Source organism: Eschrichtius robustus, chromosome 1 (genome assembly GCF_028021215.1).
Source record: "Eschrichtius robustus isolate mEscRob2 chromosome 1, mEscRob2.pri, whole genome shotgun sequence".
Lineage (NCBI taxonomy): Eukaryota > Metazoa > Chordata > Mammalia > Artiodactyla > Eschrichtiidae > Eschrichtius > Eschrichtius robustus.
In genome coordinates this window covers 200,030,021-200,047,316 of record NC_090824.1, presented here as the reverse complement: position 1 = coordinate 200,047,316, position 17,296 = coordinate 200,030,021, and the positions used below count along the sequence as shown (strand labels likewise).

Genomic DNA, 17,296 nt, shown 5'->3' with positions numbered 1-17,296 from the left:
ATTTTTAAAAAGTTTTCTGCAAACTAAGAATAAAAGGAAACTTCCTTAATCTAATAAAGGGCATATATGAAACAAACCTACAGCGAGCATGACAAAGAAGAAAAGCTGAAGTAACCCCTTTTGAGATCTAGAACTAAAAACGAGGATGCTAAGAGTCACACTGACAGTCAACACTGTAATCAAGGTCCCACACGGCAGCTCTGCGCGCAGGGGAGAAAGGACAGTCTTTACAACGTCACGGTGGGACAGCTGGACATCCACGTGGGAAAAACTAATCCGTAGCCTACTTCACACCTTACACAAGAATCTATTCTAGAGTATTAAAATCAAAATGGAAAAAAGAATAACTTCCTGACCACAGGATAAGGAAATAGTTCATGAATAAAATACAGAAATCACTCGCCATAAAGGACGTGGTGAGGAGTTGCACTGAAAGGTGTGACTTCTGCATGTGGACCAGGGTAGGCGGCAAGAAGAATGAGAAGACAGGCCACGGAACAGGAGAAGACGGCTGTCAGCTAGCAAAGCGGACAAAGGACGGAATCCAGAACACAGAAAAATGTCCTACACGGAAGACCAGGCAATTGAAAAATAAGCAAAAGATTTAAATCGGTACTTCACGGAAGAGACAATCGAAATGGCCAGCGTGAAAATGTGTTCAACCTCATAAATAACCAAGAAGTGCAAATTAAAGCTACCGTGAGCTACCACTACATATGGACCACCATGAGGAACAGATAGAGATATGGAGTGACAGGGTCTTTCCCACGTCCTGGAGGAGGAAAGGGGCTGAACGTGGAGTGAATAATGGGTCATGTCCATGTGATGAAGCCACCATAAAAATCCCAGTACTGCGGGGTTCAGCGAGCTTCTGTGTCGGTGAACACTTCTACACACCGGAGGGTGACGGACCCCAACTCCACAGGGACGGAGCCTCCTGACCTCTGGACCCTTCCAGACCTCACCCTACGCGTCTCCTCATCTGTATCCTTTATCCTGTCTTTTATTACACAGTAACCTGACCAGGATGAGTTAAATCTCTCCCTTAGTTCTGTGAGCTATTCCAGCAAAGGACAGAATGCACGGAGGCGGCTGTGGGACCCCACTTTGCAGCCACGCTAGACAGAAGCTGGGGGCAACCTGGGGGCCTATTACTTGTAACTGGTATCTGAAGTTGGGGCGTCTTACGGGGACTGAACCTGCGAGGTCTGCGCGACCGGCAGCGTGTGTCAGAACCGAGCTCTGGGACACCCAGCTGGTGTCGCAGAGAACCGCTCGGTGTCAGGGAAACCCACACACCTGCAGTGAGAGCTACTGTGTGTCAGGAGTACTGTCTACACAAGTATCCTGCACTTCTCCTTTGCAGGCTGGACCGCCTTTCTCTTCTCTTAAAGTAAATATTACAAAATCACTGTCGTAGGAAGAGGCAATCAAAAAGTAGACAGCCAAAAAATAAAGAAGAAAACAAAGTATAGAGGTATGTCAGCCAGTTCACTAAAATATTATGCTTTTCCCCTGGATTCTGTAATGTTTATTTTATGTATCCACTTTCAAAAATTCGTAATTTGTTATTTTTTTCCTCATTCTAAATAGTCACCACTAACCTAAAAAAAGTTCATGTGGTAGAATTCCATTTATAAAGCTCAACAACGGGTGAAATTAAACCAAAGTGCCTAGGGATGCTTAAAACATACGTTTTGTGTACACTGTGAGGCAGGACCTTCTTTGCTGCCCGTCGCCATGGCGGCCGGGGAGGCAGTGAGCGGCGGAAGCACACGGGATGCTCTCAGGGGTTAGGTTTTTTTCCTCAGGTGGTGGCCACGTGGACGTTGGCATTATAATCACTCTTAAAACTGTACTATACCATTGTAAAGCAATTATACTTCGATAAAGATGTTTAAAAAAAAACAACCGTACTATGAAAGTTTTATATGCATTTCTGTAGATATATTATATTCCACATTATACGATATTTGTGAAATTCAGACCTATTGAATTTGTAAAACGAAAACTAACACAGGTACTATGCAGGAAAAGAACGATTCCATAAGATTAAAAACAGAATGGTACTATCACAGGAACGAAAACTAGATCAACTCTCTAGTTGATAAAAGCTGTTTCCCAAGGAGGGACAGGTAACAGTTTGGACACTACCACACACGCACACTGGACTGAATAATTCAGCAGACAGATGGTGCGCGGTGGGTGGTTGGTAGCCAGCGGGAATTTACAGACAAGGGAAGGAGGCTAAAATGATCCATTTCCTGTGCATTCGAGTTGGAGACACCAGTAAGAACTCATATGTAGCTTAATATACTTACAGATGATTGCACATAGAAATGTTCATGTATGTGCATATATACACAGGTCAGTGTACACACATGTATTTCTTTGCTCTGTCAGATGAGAGGGCCTAAAAGAAAAAACACGGTGCAAACCTATCATCCAGATCTTGGTTTCTAATCCCATTCCCTAATAAAAGGAGCTGGTGATCCTGTGAGAAACGGCTGATTCTAGATGGGGCACTGCAAGATTAACCTAGAGCATCCCGTCATGCCCAAAGTAAGGAAGCGTTTAAAACAAGCCCCCGTGGATACGGATACGTCAAAGAAACCAACTGAAAAAGCTCCCAGTGGCCCCAAAGCTGGGACAATTTGAACAACAAAATAAGTGAAGTAGAACTGAATTATGTCCCGAAGTGTCAATAAACGTCCAAGAGTCCACACGGATATGAAACAGGATTGAATAAATTAATGGGAGAGAAGAGAGAAAGTATTCCAAATAAGTTACAGGGGTACGTCACCCTGAAGGAGAGGGAGCAGGACACACTCCCTTCGAATGTGAGAGGCACGCAGACGTCCTTTCCCAGAGCGCAGCGGGACGGGGTGGGCAGACAGAGTCACTTTCCAGGGGGGAGATGCGGCGAACATCACGTCAGCCACTTAATCAGCATCGACAGTCATAAACCAAGTCACCAGCATGTCCCCTTACTATACAATATGACGACAGTGGCACTTTACATCAGACAAATTCCAACAGAGGGAATTCCACTACACACCTGACCAGTACTACCCTCGAAAACGGTCAAGGTCGTCAAACGCAAGGAAAGTCTAAGGAAACTTCACAGCCAAGAGGAGCCTAATGAGACAAGGTCAACTAAATATAATGTGAGACCCTGGACCCAAAAAAGGATATTAACGGAAAACTAAGAAAATCTGAATAAAGTATAGATTTTAGCTAATAATAATGTATCAGTATTGATTTTCTAATTGAAATGAACATACCAAACTGAGGTAAGATGTTAATAATCAAGGCAACAAGTATAAAGTATATTGGAACTCTCTGTCTTACCTTCATAATCGTTCTCTAAATCTAAAATTACTCTAAAAATAAAGTTCATTTAAAAAAGATTTTTTTTAAATAAGATCACCAGATCATAATAGCTAAGAAAGAAAACCCAGAACAGACGTATACACGAGAGGGGCCAATACACATTTATGTAAAAAGGCTGGGCTATTGAGTGAGTGATTTTGGGACTACTGGCTCTTCACGTGGGAAATATGTTAAGATTTGATTACTGTCTCATTCCACATGCAAACTAGTTGGACTGAAATTCCAAATGTGTAAAAACAAATTTTTTTAATTATTATTATTTTTTTTTTTTTAGGCCACGCCGTGTGGCATGCAGGATCTTAGTTCCCCGACCAGGGATCGAACCTGCGCCCCCTGCATTGGGAGCACGGAGCCTTAACCACTGGACCACCAGGGAAGTCCCAAAATTTTTTAATTATTAAAAGAAGATCTTAGAGACTATCTTCTCGATCCTGCCTTAGGTTGGAAAGACCTTCTTAAGCAGAAGGAAGAAAGCATTCGCCACACAGAAAATATTGATTTGTCCATATAAAAGTTTTCAACTTCTATTTTAAAAATGATACTATTTAAGGAAGAAAGAAAGGACAAATGACTGACCAGAAGAAATGGTGTTCAACCTAAAATGACCCAAAGGGTTAATACACAAAATACAAATAAAGAAATACTGCAGATAAATAAGAAAATGATAAACCAATAGAATAATGGGGAAAGGATAAGAACAAACAAATCACAGAGGAATAATGGCCATTAAACAAAGGGAAATGTGCTCAATGTTGGTAGTAGTGCAAATTTCACACTTAAGATACCACATTTTCAGTGGTACAGATGAACCGGTTTGCAGGGCAGAAGTTGAGACACAGATGTAGAGAACAAACGTATGGACACCAAGGGGGGAAAAGCGCGGTGGGGTGGGGATGGTGGTGTGCTGAATTGGGCGACTGGGATTGACATGTATACAATGATGTGTATAAAATTGATGACTGATTAAAAAAAAAAAGAAAGAAAAGTAGTGCCTAGCACATTATAAATATTCAACAACTACTTTTTATTAACTGAATAAAACTTGAGATCTATGTAACTCTTTCGAAAAAAAAAAGATACCATGTTTTCCCCATCAGATTGGTAAAAGTTGTAAGGACATAATATTGAATATTGCCAAGAACATGGGGGAAACGATTTTTAATATACTGTCCATGGATTGTTAAGTGGTTTAACACCTCTGGAGGACAATTTGACAACATCCATTAAATATGTACATCTTTTCTCCTGAAATATTACAAAAGGAACAAAGCCAGGGCTTTCATTAAGAGTAGTCTGGTTCATTACACAGTGTAATGTGACACAATGGAAAACTATGCATTAGTTGAAGAGAATTTGGAGGATCTATGTTTATCTATATATACAGATGTATGCACACACACGTATCATAGAAATACCTCTTCGAGACATTACTTGGTGTAGAAAGAAAGTCACAGAACAATCCATAGAGTATGACAGAATCTGTGATTAAAAAGTAAGGAAAAAAGACAAAACAATATACTTATGTACATACACATTTACTTACGAAGGCACGTAAGTGTTTAACGTCCAGAAAATTCTTGCAGGACACTCATCAAACTGAGAAAGGAAAGGAGACTGGGGGAAGGGGAAGAGCGGGTAGGAAGGGTTTCTTTCCTTTTTCTATCTGTGCAGTTTTATGCATTACTCGTGTAACTAACTGTTTGCTCTCAGAGGAAGAGGAAGTGGTGGAAGTTTACACAGCAAGCACTTCCCCATGTGAGCACCATGCATGCACTGGGGAGTCGCACCCTCTCCCGCTGCGTGAGGTCCGCCCTTCAGCTCTGCTAACGCTGTTCCCCTGGAGACCATCGCTAAGCAACGTTGCTGACAGTAACAGTGACCCTTGACTGATCGATGGCATCTGGTCTACAAGGAAGGACAAGGGAACGCAGCATCTGATGGGTGCCCACACCCTGGGGCCCCCCTGAATGCAGTGACTCTTAAAACAATCTCCCCTGCCGAACTCAAACCTTATTGGGACACACTGGTCAAAAACTAGCGCAAAGCCGGGAGTGAGTCGCACCAGTATTTCAGATTTGCACCAAGCGGGCCAGCTATGCGTGCTAGAGTCCTTTTTCCATTCTAAACAGCCTACGGTATTTTTCACGACTGACGCCTAAACTGCCACTTTAATCATTCCCCATGTTAGGTGTAATCAACAATATTTTGCATTCAATTAAACTAAGGCATTTTTCGGCGAACGGCAAGGCAGAAAACTTATTTACTACATAAACTGTAGTAAATATATGGTTCAAATAAATTTTATCTATAATTTCCCAAACCACTACGGAAACTTAAATCATTCGTTTTATATAGTGGAACACAATGTGGGACTATATAAAAACTGAGAAGAAAAAAAAATTTTGTCCAAAGGAGCTGCTTCCAAGTTCACGTCTTGAGAAAAAAAGATTTTTATGTAATTTAAAAAATCAAAATCACTTCCTAAGAAAAACTAATCCTCAGTGTAAATCACAGTAGAAAAACCTCATTCTTTATGGAAAAAGAAAAGAAAAAACTTGCCGAAGTGTTAAGTATGGTTCTGCTTGAAATAGCAAAGAACGATACGGGCAAATAGCGCACACGAGAAGGCCAGTGTTACCTAACACAACACAAAATCACATTTGTGATTCGGCTCTTTAAAAATTAGGGCGCCACTGACTGTCCAGGATCAGACACATCTCCGCTGGCTACAGAAGGGTGTTAATGGGACCAACTCAGTGTGCTCAGTGCAACAAAGCCCATCCCTTTAGGCACACTCTGTCACCCCCTCCTCTGAGCGGTCTTAAAAATGCAAGCTACAGCTCCCAACCCCACTCGCATTCTGTTTTAATAATTCTGAGGAGGGTCCAGGAATCTACATTTTTCTAAAGTGCTGATTCTGGGGGAACCCCAGAAAAGGGCTTCAAAGGGGCACTGACCACCCCCACCCCACCTTCTAAATCAGGTCAGAAAGAGGGGATTTCACACATACATCCACGCATGAGTTTTTTTCCCTTTCTTGGAAATCTTTAAGTATCACTAAGTCTTACAACTGATAACAACGTGCTTGTTTTAATTGAGTTCTTTAATGATATATATCAACTTCAGAACAGTTTTTACCTCTGGACAGAAAGAAAATAGAAAAATGGGGGGAAAAAATGAGAGGTCTGAGCAAATACGGGCAAAAAAATTCATAGCTATGATTAAAGTAGAGTGATAGGTAATATGAGTACCATATTTTCCACACTTTTCTGTATCTTTAAAATACTTAATTTTTTAAAAAAGAAATGTAAACGTACGGCATTACTCCAAAATGCAACACAGTACAAAAGCATCAGCACAAGCCGTCAGTACCCGAGAAAGCGGTCCGCCCACGCCCTCCAGTAACGTTTATCCTGAGGCCATGATGGCCCTCACTCTGGTTTCAGAAAGACAAGCCTGTCTGCAGTCGCTTAAAGCAATGCTGGTTTTCACTGTGAGCTGGACGATGTGTAAGGATGGGAGGAAACGTGCCCCTCCCGGGCTCCATACCTGTGTCGCTCCCCGAGCCTGCGGACAGCGCGGGCATGATGCAGGATGCAGGATGCAGGATGCAGGCTGAGCTGGGCCCTGAGCTGCCAACACGCTCCGTTCAAAGGCGGCAGGGGTGCCAACCCCAAGGCCTGCAGCCACACTGTCTACCAAGATCTACGTCTCCTGCAGTCCGTTTCTACAAAGAAAAGGAACACATTAAAAATAGAAGAGGCAAGATTACTAAATTGCAACTTTCTGTAACTAATTCAAAATGCTGATTCCAACACGTTATTAGGGAGATCACAATCTTCACAATTTCTTCTACAGACCACAGACAAATATGAAATGGGAGAGTTTTTTATTTCGACGTGGGATTTCTAATTAAAAACATGAAAGTTCTTCGTGAATGTGTCAAGGTTTCCTTAAAGATTTTTACAGTTGGTTTGAGAACCACTGACTGCACAGATGGAGAACTTGAGGAAGCTTTTGTAAGCCAACGTCATTCTAAAATTCCTCCCTTCTGTTAGAATTCAAAACTGTATTCCTAAACGTAGAGCAGAGATTCTCTAAATTGTCAACAACTTATAACTAACTGTAATCTTTCTAAGTAACTCATCCTAATACGACAACTGCCAAGTTCTCTAACTGAAGATTACAAACAACCTTGACAGAATACTAGAATTGAAGCAAGATATTATTGTAGATTTACAGAACTGTTGATAATCTAAACTAAACCTAACAATCCAAGCTACCATATGAAAATAAATTGTTTTAGTAAAAACTAAGCTTTGATGTATCTTGGAAAATATCAATTTTTTAAATAATTATTTTAAGTAACGTTTATCCCAAAATAAGCAGTAAAGGCACTATTGTACAGTAACTAAAAGCAAGGGCTCTAGTGTTTGCTTCATCTCTAATCCTGCTAGCTCTGTGATCTTGGACAAGTTATTTAATCTTATTAAGCCTTAATTTCCTTATATGCAAATGAAGAGAACAGCAATTTAGAACTGTTGGATAATCCAACGAACACCCTGCAAACAATGAATGCTAACTATTACTACTGGGGTTTTTTAATTCAGGTAATGAGATTATAAAATGAAAACATAAAAGTAGCAAGATTAAAATTTACATTGGCCTACACCTAGGAGGACGCCATGTGGTTTAAATTTGGACCACGGCTGCCTAATAACGGAAAATACACCGCATTTACATTTTTCAGAAATCAGAAGAACCACACAACATGTTTAAATTCACTTTTTAACGCATTTCCCCCAGTTCTCTATAAAGCAAGTTCGGTGATTTAAAAGCATATTTTAACATATATTAACAAGAAGAACAGATATTGTAAACATCTGAAAAACTGGCTCACTTCAATTCTTAAAGCCTTTAAATTGCTGATTCATATTACAGAATAAAGAAAATGAGCTTGCCAAACTCCTCATGAAAAAATTCAAACTATAAGATTCTATTAAAGCCTTCTAAATTAGCTTTTTAATTATCAAAGTAAATGTTAGCATAAAAATATTCACCATCAAATAGACTATCTTGGACCAGGCAACCCGGTGCAATGTCTTGAGTTTTGTTTTACGTTACAAAGGTTGACGTAGTTAAAATACCCATTCAAATTCATACAGAGATCCTCTGTGTTAATTAAAAATATGAGGGCAGTTATTTTAAATACCAAGTGAAAATATAAATCACTAAGCTAAAAATAAGACAGAAAAAGGTAAACCAAGGCTTCATTAGTGCCCATCTCTGAAGCTGTTTTCCCTAATAATTTTAAAAGGCAACTCTGCTTTGTTTTCATAAGTTATCCTAACAATCAGGATTAAGATTCAACTACATAAAGTGCTCCTCGATTCAAACACAAAGAAAATAAAAAACAGACCATACATAATTTAAAAAATGCATTCAATTAGTAAACTTTTGTTTTGCTGCTGAGAAAAAAGGGAAAAACGGTTATAACTTGTAAAGTATATGCACACACATTTCTACCATTAGGAAAAGGCATATATGTAGGTATGTAGGTAGGTATTTATTATAGAGTGTATGTATGTAATTTAAGCTCTTTATACCATAAATCATAATTTGTACGCTACAGATTACCTAACTACAGAAATACACATACTATATAATCTATACCATGCAAACTACAACTTTCTTCAAGCCTTAAAGAACTTACAATGTTTCAATTTCATAAACCACGTACACCATATAAGCCAATTTATGCTTAAAACAAACAAACATCCTATTAATACTAAAACCACCTTATAGTTCACATCAGAATATCCTCCTGAGTTGATGCTGCAGCTTTCCACATATGCCATATACAAAAGACTTTACCACAGTATTTCTCATCTTTTATTTCACAATAAACACTCAAGGTTAAGTTTTTTCCCAAAGTTATATTATTTAAGAAATATATGCTACAAGATAATTATCTTCTCAGAACATATACAAGTATATTAATAAAAAAAAATGGTTTGATAAAATCCCAACCAGGAAAATGGTTAATATTCTGTGGAACGAAGCAGAGTTGCTGGGTTTAACTCTCAAACTGAGCTAAATTTCTGTAGTAATCATGTTATTTTCTTTGGCTAAACTTATTTAAAATGCTTTGGAATTTGTCAGAATCCAGCCATGATTATTACTGACTGTTGTATGGAATCGATTTACTACAACACAAAAATACCAGCTGTTACAGTACGTCCTGAGAGGGATTACCGAATATTCTTAAATTGAAGTTCAATCCATCTTTCCATAAAAAAGAGAGCAACCCAAACGCCAGGAACGAAACTACAGCGTCAAGTGCACCTGAAGCATTTACAATCCCCAATAGAACTATTACAACCCTCCTTTAAAAGGGCTTATTTTTGAAATTTCATTATTCCAGTCATACCGTGCTTCTATATATCACACTGTATCAGGTTCTTCTGGCATCCGTCATATGGAAACAGTGAACTATGTGAAGGTCTAGAACCTACCATGTTCAGTTTCTACCCGCCCTGGGCAACCCTTAGGGCTCCCGGGGCACTCATGACATCTAGTGGTCAACCACAGAAGTGCAAGTGTCTGTAGCAGAAAGTTTTTTGAGTTTTCCCTAAAAAAAAGAAGTCTTAATTGCACCCAGTGAAACAGCCATCTGCAAAAACTTTTATTAATGTGTGTGCACGCACACACACACACACACACACACACACACACACACACACACTCCTGCTGTGTATCTCCTCCACTATCAATGCTTCACTTCTGACAGCACATGTGGTTTTCCACACCCCAGGCAGATCTGCGACACCAGCTGGGCGACCTACAATTAAACTCAGTTCTGACACTGTCTACCTCGAGATAGGGCCAGATACCACAGGGTAAGGGCTCAGCCCCACAAAACTGGCCCCCTTCTGATGTCACCTGCAAACCCAGGTTGTCACCTGTGCTTCTGATGGGCTGACTACAAATCAGAGTTTCCCCCAGCTCCCTCAGCTTCACTGAATTTGCCCGAGGGGCTCACAGAACTCAGGAAAACATTTACTTATTAGGTTACTGGTTAACTGTAAAAGGAAATGAGGAGGAACAGCCAGACAGAAGAGCTGCACAGGGCGAGGTGGAGCTCCCACCCCTTCCCTGGGAGCCGCCCTCCCCCAAATCTCCACGTGTCCGCAACCTGGAAGCTCTCCAGACCCTAGGCTTCTGGGGTTTTATGGAGGCTTCGTCACACGGGCATGGTTGATTAAACCACTGGCCCACTGGTGCCTGAACTCAACCTCCAGCCCCCCCTCCCCTCCCTGGAGGTTGTGGGGTGGGACTGAAAGCTCCAACCCTCCAATCAAGGTTGGTTGCCCTGGCCACCAGCCCCCCCACCCCCCACCCCGTCCATAAGGGCTTCCCAAAAGTCACCTCGTTAACATAAACAAAGGTATGGTTGAAAAGTAGTTAGGAAAAACAAAAGACCCCTTTGTCACTCTTATGGCTTAAGAAATTCCAAGGGTTTTAGAAGCAGAAAGGGTTACACAGGACGCCAAATATATATTTATTATGAATCACAATATTTCACACACACGCACGAGGTTAACACAGATGAATGAGAAATCAGGTACTGGATCTTATTTTCCAAATTCACGCCCTCTCTATTTGGAAGAGTATTCAAGAATATGACAACTTCTAATTAACTGTCATCATAAATAAACTAATAATCATAGTAACATCCCATCACTTCAAGGGAGTAACTGCCCAGTAATCCAACTGTAGATTATTTCATGAGCTACACATACTCTCAACTTACACTTTCAAAACCTAATAGAGCAACAACACACACACACAAAGAGTAAACCTTTTTTTTAACCAATCTGACATTAAAAAAAAACTCTACCTGAAAGATGCATGAGTTGTATTAGCCAATGCAAGCAGCAAACCTTCATAAATTGTAATTGTTAGAAAACACAGGAAGCAATGCAGGTAGGTGGCATCAATCTGTTTACAGAAAATGGTATTTAAACCTTTTATAAACCATCAGTTCTCAAAGTTTGGTCTGCAGACACCAGTGGTCTCTGAGATCCTTTCAGAGGCGTCCCTGAAGTCAAACTATTTTCATAAAACCATCAAGATGTTATTTGCCTTTTGCAATGTGTGGACATTTGCACCAATGATGAAAAGTACTGGTGGACAAAACCATGGGTACCTTAGCACAAATCAAGATAACAGTACCCAATGGAAACTATTCGTCCTAGTTAATTCTTCACTACCAAGCAGTCTCATTTAAAAAAAAAAAAAAAAAAAGACGGAAGGGCATTGACTTTAGAACTTCCTTAATGAAGTAGTAAAATTAGTAATAACTGACTCTTAAGGCATTGCTAATGATAAAGCATAAACACTCAAGCAAAAAAACAGAATTTTATAAAACCTGTGTCCACTAGAGGTGGTCCTCGCTTTGCAAGGCACCGTGTTAACCGAAATGCAAGCATCCTGAAACCAGTTCCCGCTCCGCGCAGGTCCACCAGCTTCCCAAAACCCACAGACTCTTCCAAGATCAGTGGTGATATGAGCAAATGTGATTTTTTTTTTTTATATTGTGTCAACCTGTGGATAGTGAACCAATATTTTTGAAATTATCAATGCATAATATTTTAAAAAATAATGTGTGAATAAAAGATCCATTCAAAACGCAGGACAGACCAACAGACTTGAAAGTTCCAATATGATACATCTGTTGATGTATTTTCAGATTCCATACTGCAACACTGAAACTACCACATGTCGAGTTTTGATGTACAGTTGACCCTTGAACAACAACGGGTTTGGTCTGCATGGCTCCACTTATACACAGATTTAACAGGACTACAGGATCCGCAGCTGACTGAATCCATGGATATAGAAGGCCAAACTACAAGCTATAAGCGGATTTTCAACTTCATGAACGGTTATCGCCCCTAGTCCTCACATTGTTCAAGGGTCAACTGCAGTAACAAAGAACCTCTACAATTAACTGAACAGGTTACTGAAATACTCCTCCCTTTTCCAACTACAGATCTGTGTAAGATTGGTTTTTCTTCATATCCTTCAACTAAAATATAGAGCAACAAATGAAAAGTATACACATCTGAGAATGTAACTGTCTTCTATTCGGGCAGGCATTAAAGGAATTCCCAACTCACTCATGTTTTTGTTTTCGGAAAACGGTTATTTTTCATAAAAACATGATTTATGTTAACATATAACAAGTTTAATATTGTTCTTTTTAAGTGAATTGAAACGACTTTTTAAATTTCTGTTTTAATTTCCAATACGGTAAATATCAACATAACACACATAAGCAAAACACTTCGGAGTCTTCAATAATTTTTAAGAGTCTAAAAAGGTCCAGAGACCCCAAAGTTTGAGAACTGCTGTCTGTGGCCAGAGCAGGCACAAATGTTCTACAAAAGGCAGACAGTAAACATTTTAGGCTTTGTGGTCTCCAGGCTCAACAGAGACAATATGCAAATGAGTGGGTGTGACCCTGTTCCCACAGTATTTTATTTCCAGGAAAGTAGAGGGTCAGATTTGCTGACACCATCCTGTACATTACACCCTATCTGCCAGTGACTTAAGGGTCCAAGAGTAGCATGCTTTCCAGCAAGTTCTTTATTGGCTATTCTTTAAATATTCAAAGAAAGTTCAAATTTTTGTCAATTTTCTATTATGCAGAAATGTATGCAAAATAACAGATACAGAGTTTTAACCTATGCAATTCCTAATCATAAACAAAATCACATTTCAACATTGTCTATTCCAAGAATCTTAGACTCTGTCAGACAATAAAAAGATTGTCTACAATTTCTGTCTACACACAGACAATAAAAAAATATGCTTACAACTGGCAATGCATTAGAGTGCCATATGTACAAAAATATGCTTTATACAACCAAACGCAGAAAGTCCTGGATTTCAAAAAAGGGGGACAATTACAAAAAATTAAAACCTCTCACATTTTACAAACTCACCAGGGTTCAATTATTATGTAATACAAAACTTACATATCACAAATGGAAAGGAAAAAAACCAAAGCGACCGAAAAGAGGACGCCCGTTGAAAGAATTTTATAAACCTCTGAAGACTTTAAAAGAGGAAATGAGAGAGACACTGCTTCGTAACCCCCAGGTTAGGAGGCTCGGGCTTCAAGGCTGCCAGGAAAGCCGCCGGAGCCCCGGGACCCCAGGACCGCACCTGCCGGCAAGGCGCGCTGACCCCCATCAGCATCAGGGCTTGCGAGGCACGCGCCACGCCGCTCCTCACCTGCCCCTCGCCGGGACGCCCAGGTGTAAGGAAGCACCTGGCGCTCACCAGCCGTGACCCCACGCCAGACGGCCGGAACCACCGCCCGCGAGCAGAGGTCCTCGAGGAGGTCCCAGAGGTCCTCGAGGAAACAGAGGTCCTCGAGGAAACTCAGCAGCCTCTCCAGTGCTGCGCACGGCCTCAGCCCCGCGGAGAAACCGCTCTTCTGACAGCGACCTTTTCTCCCCGTCTTTATCTTCTACCACCCACTGCTAAAAGGTCCTGGACAGTCGTCAAGCTGACACTATCAACCATGAACGAACCACTTGTTTGTTGTATTTAAACTCTTTCCTCTATTTGATGGGGGCAGGGGAGAATGGTAAGCTCTGCATTCCATTTTCCTCGACTAATTCTCGGTTCCAGATCCTCCCCAGCAATCCACCAGCATCCCCTGAAGTCCTCTCTACTGAAGAAACCGATCATTTCTGATAATTAAGATACACCGATGTCATTCTGCATCTTTGTTGGGCTTACAGTCCCCGACTAGATCTCCTTGAGGATGGAGCCCGTATCATCCTATGTCCTCAAAACTGCATCACGGCACCCGGTCGGAAGTGCGTCCGTATGTGACCCACTCCGACCTGCCAAGAGCTCTGACCTGATCGTTCAAGGTCAGCGTAACCTCATCATTTTACTTACGGGGAGACAGCGCAGCCTAATGAAGAGAGCGCAGATTTGGACACAGGACAGACCTCGGATGAGAGCCCAGCCCTGCCTTCCTGACTCCATGGTCTTGGCCAGACGCTTTAATGAAATGAGAGTACGTGCAACGACGTAAGTAAAACACCTAACCCATAGGAGCCAATCAACAGATGACAGCTTTTATGAATACTTTTCAACCACATTTTCATCACTCTCTACTTCTCACGTCCTCTAATCTAGCAAACCTTTAAAGGTCCTATAGTGAAAAGAATACAGGCTTCGGTGGGAGACAGTCCAGTCTCCTGATTCTACCACTTACTACACACACAACTTACAAGATATGAGACTTTGGGAAACCAAATAAAACAGTTAAAAGAAAAAATACACACACACACACACACACACACACACACACACACACACACACACGTGAGCAACAGATAACACCGAATGCACCCAATTTCCCAGACATTAGGTTAAAAACCCAACGTTTCATTTAATTCTCACAATAATCTCATCACATAAGGACTATTATCATCGTCTTACAGATGAGGAGACTGAATTCTAAGCAACTTGCTCTAAGCCACAGCTTGGAGGGATTCTCACATCAGCATGTGTGAATCCACGGCCCACGCTGGTAACCACACTCCACAGCGCTGCCTCTTCACTCTCATTTAATCCCACCCAGTCAGTTCCCTCTGGTGTCAAGTGGAAGTCATTTCTATGATTCATTACGTCTTGTGATGACCAAATGAGACGTATCTGAGGCACTGGGAACATAACAGATGCTCAAATGTTAGCTTCCCCACTCTCTCAGTCTTTTGCTTGATATCCTTCTTTTATCTTATCCTCTTTATTTACAAGTAAGAAAACTGCGCATTTCAGATCCACATCCTCTAGCTTGCTCTTGGGGCCACCGGACTTCACGCCTTCTCCGGCGGACCCCTGATGCCTTGACCAGTAACACAAAGGAAACAGGTTTGCTACTTCCGGGAAGGTGCACATTAAGAGCCACCGTGAGATTCGACGCCTCGCCTTTCACGGCTGTCCAGCGTTCCAGCTGCCTGACAGAGGACGTCGTGGACAGTGGCCCCTGCCAACATGTGATGGACGCACCGCGTGAGCAAGAGATGCGTATGGTGCTGGAGCCGTTTGCTACTGAAGCTCAACTTGGCCCCTCCTGACGGATAAACTGATCATGTACGCAAATCACTGGTATAATTTTTAAATAACATAAACCATGTAAGCACTTACACACTGTTATTTACTGGGTACTAATAAATATTGTGTGGTTCAACACAATAGTTGCTTAGAATGTAGCCTACTAAAAACATCTGTAATGAATCTGGACATTTATAAACATGATTTCATAGGTTTACTGACAACAGAAATCATGCAGACTGTCTACTTTCGTCAGTTTCTCAGGCCCTACAACAGAACCATCAAAAAATAAGCTTCCCAAATACCAATTCTTATTTGCAAAATATTAATTACGTCATGCTACCAACATCAACTGTATTTTCTAAGTAAGGACAGGACCAAAGAGTGAAACTAAATGTAATACACAATAGTTAATGCATATTTACATATGTATTTTTTAAAGCTATCATAGATAGGGACACAAAAGCAAATATCCAATTCAAAAGCCCTGTTCATTTATAATACAGACAACTTTGTACTAAATTCTCCTCCACGGTGGTCTTAATACTCTTAAAGGAAACCCTCACCTTCTTGCACATGAGACTTTATTCAAGTCCCTATACGTCCTATTTTCTTACATACTCATCTACTTTATTTATTTATTTGGGGGGGGGGGGGAACTTCCACAAATGAAGTAATTTTATTCACTCAGGTTGTAACTAAATGCTTCAGGAAACAACGATGTCAGTTTCAATGTATTGAAAAATAAATAGTAAACAGTATGTATTTCAGTTTTTAAACAAGGAAATTAGTTAATTTTATTTACTAATAAAAATAAAAGAAGCCTCTAACCTAGAGTATAGCCTGATCATTTACTTTCTCTAGAAAGAAACACAAATTGGATTTTTTTTAACATAAAAAAACTCCTCTACCTGCTGGCGCTACAGAGATTTCCCCAGTTACTGACTGATTTTGGTAGATCTGCATCACCACTGCAAGCCTGACGTCATCTACTTTAATGACATCCAAAGCTGAAAGCAAAGAGAGTAACCCCCGTAAGAATAATTCAAAACCCTGACGTTACATTGTACAGAAAAACGGTGAGTCCTACATTGATGAAAAGGGTATCTGTTCTGTACTGGCCCTTCAGGTACTCAACAGCAGAGAATCTCACACTCAGAGTCAGTTATACCCAAGGGTAATTAACTTTGAGTATTTCGTTGTTCATATACCTTTTAATGTGATTTTCTTCAACTACCTCAATGTTTAAACCATTAATATTAGTTGCTGGAATCTACTGACTATACTTTGTAAATTTTTAATCTGTATATCATAGCTCTGAAAAGGATTATTTTCATTTCCAGAATGAAATGAATGAATAGAAAAGAGAAAAAGCTAACATTTCCAAAGTTTCCCGTGAAGAAGGAACAAAAATTAAGTTGCTAAGGGAAGTAACATGCCAGTCATTGTTCAAAAACCACGGGAAACATTTACACAAAAGAACATTCCACAGGACTCTGCAAAGCCTTTGAGGGGACTTGTGGGCACACTGTCTTGTACTAACACACTCTGGAAGATATGATGTGACAAAGAGAAACTCACTTTATGATCCGTTTTTTGTTTTTTTTTTTTTTTATTTAAACATCTTTATTGAAGTATAATTGCCTTACAATGGTGTGCCAGTTTCTGCTTTATAACAAAGTGAATCAGTTATACATATACATATGTTCCCATATCTCTTCCCTCTTGCATCTCCCTCCCTCCCACCCTCCCCATCCCA

The 17,296-nt window shown here is 40.5% G+C and overlaps 1 protein-coding gene across 3 annotated transcripts in view; it reads right to left on the bottom strand.

Annotated features, from left to right (window-relative positions):
• The window catches only part of MPP7 (MAGUK p55 scaffold protein 7), a 261,766-nt gene that overhangs the window by 199,210 nt on the left and 45,260 nt on the right, over nucleotides 1–17,296 (bottom strand). For all 3 annotated transcript variants that reach the window (XM_068539180.1, XM_068539161.1, XM_068539171.1), the window contains exon 2: nucleotides 6,943–7,120. In XM_068539180.1, coding sequence (XP_068395281.1) covers nucleotides 6,943–6,979 — 37 coding nt within the window. In that variant the 5' untranslated portion in view covers nucleotides 6,980–7,120. The remainder of the gene's footprint in view (nucleotides 1–6,942; nucleotides 7,121–17,296) is intronic.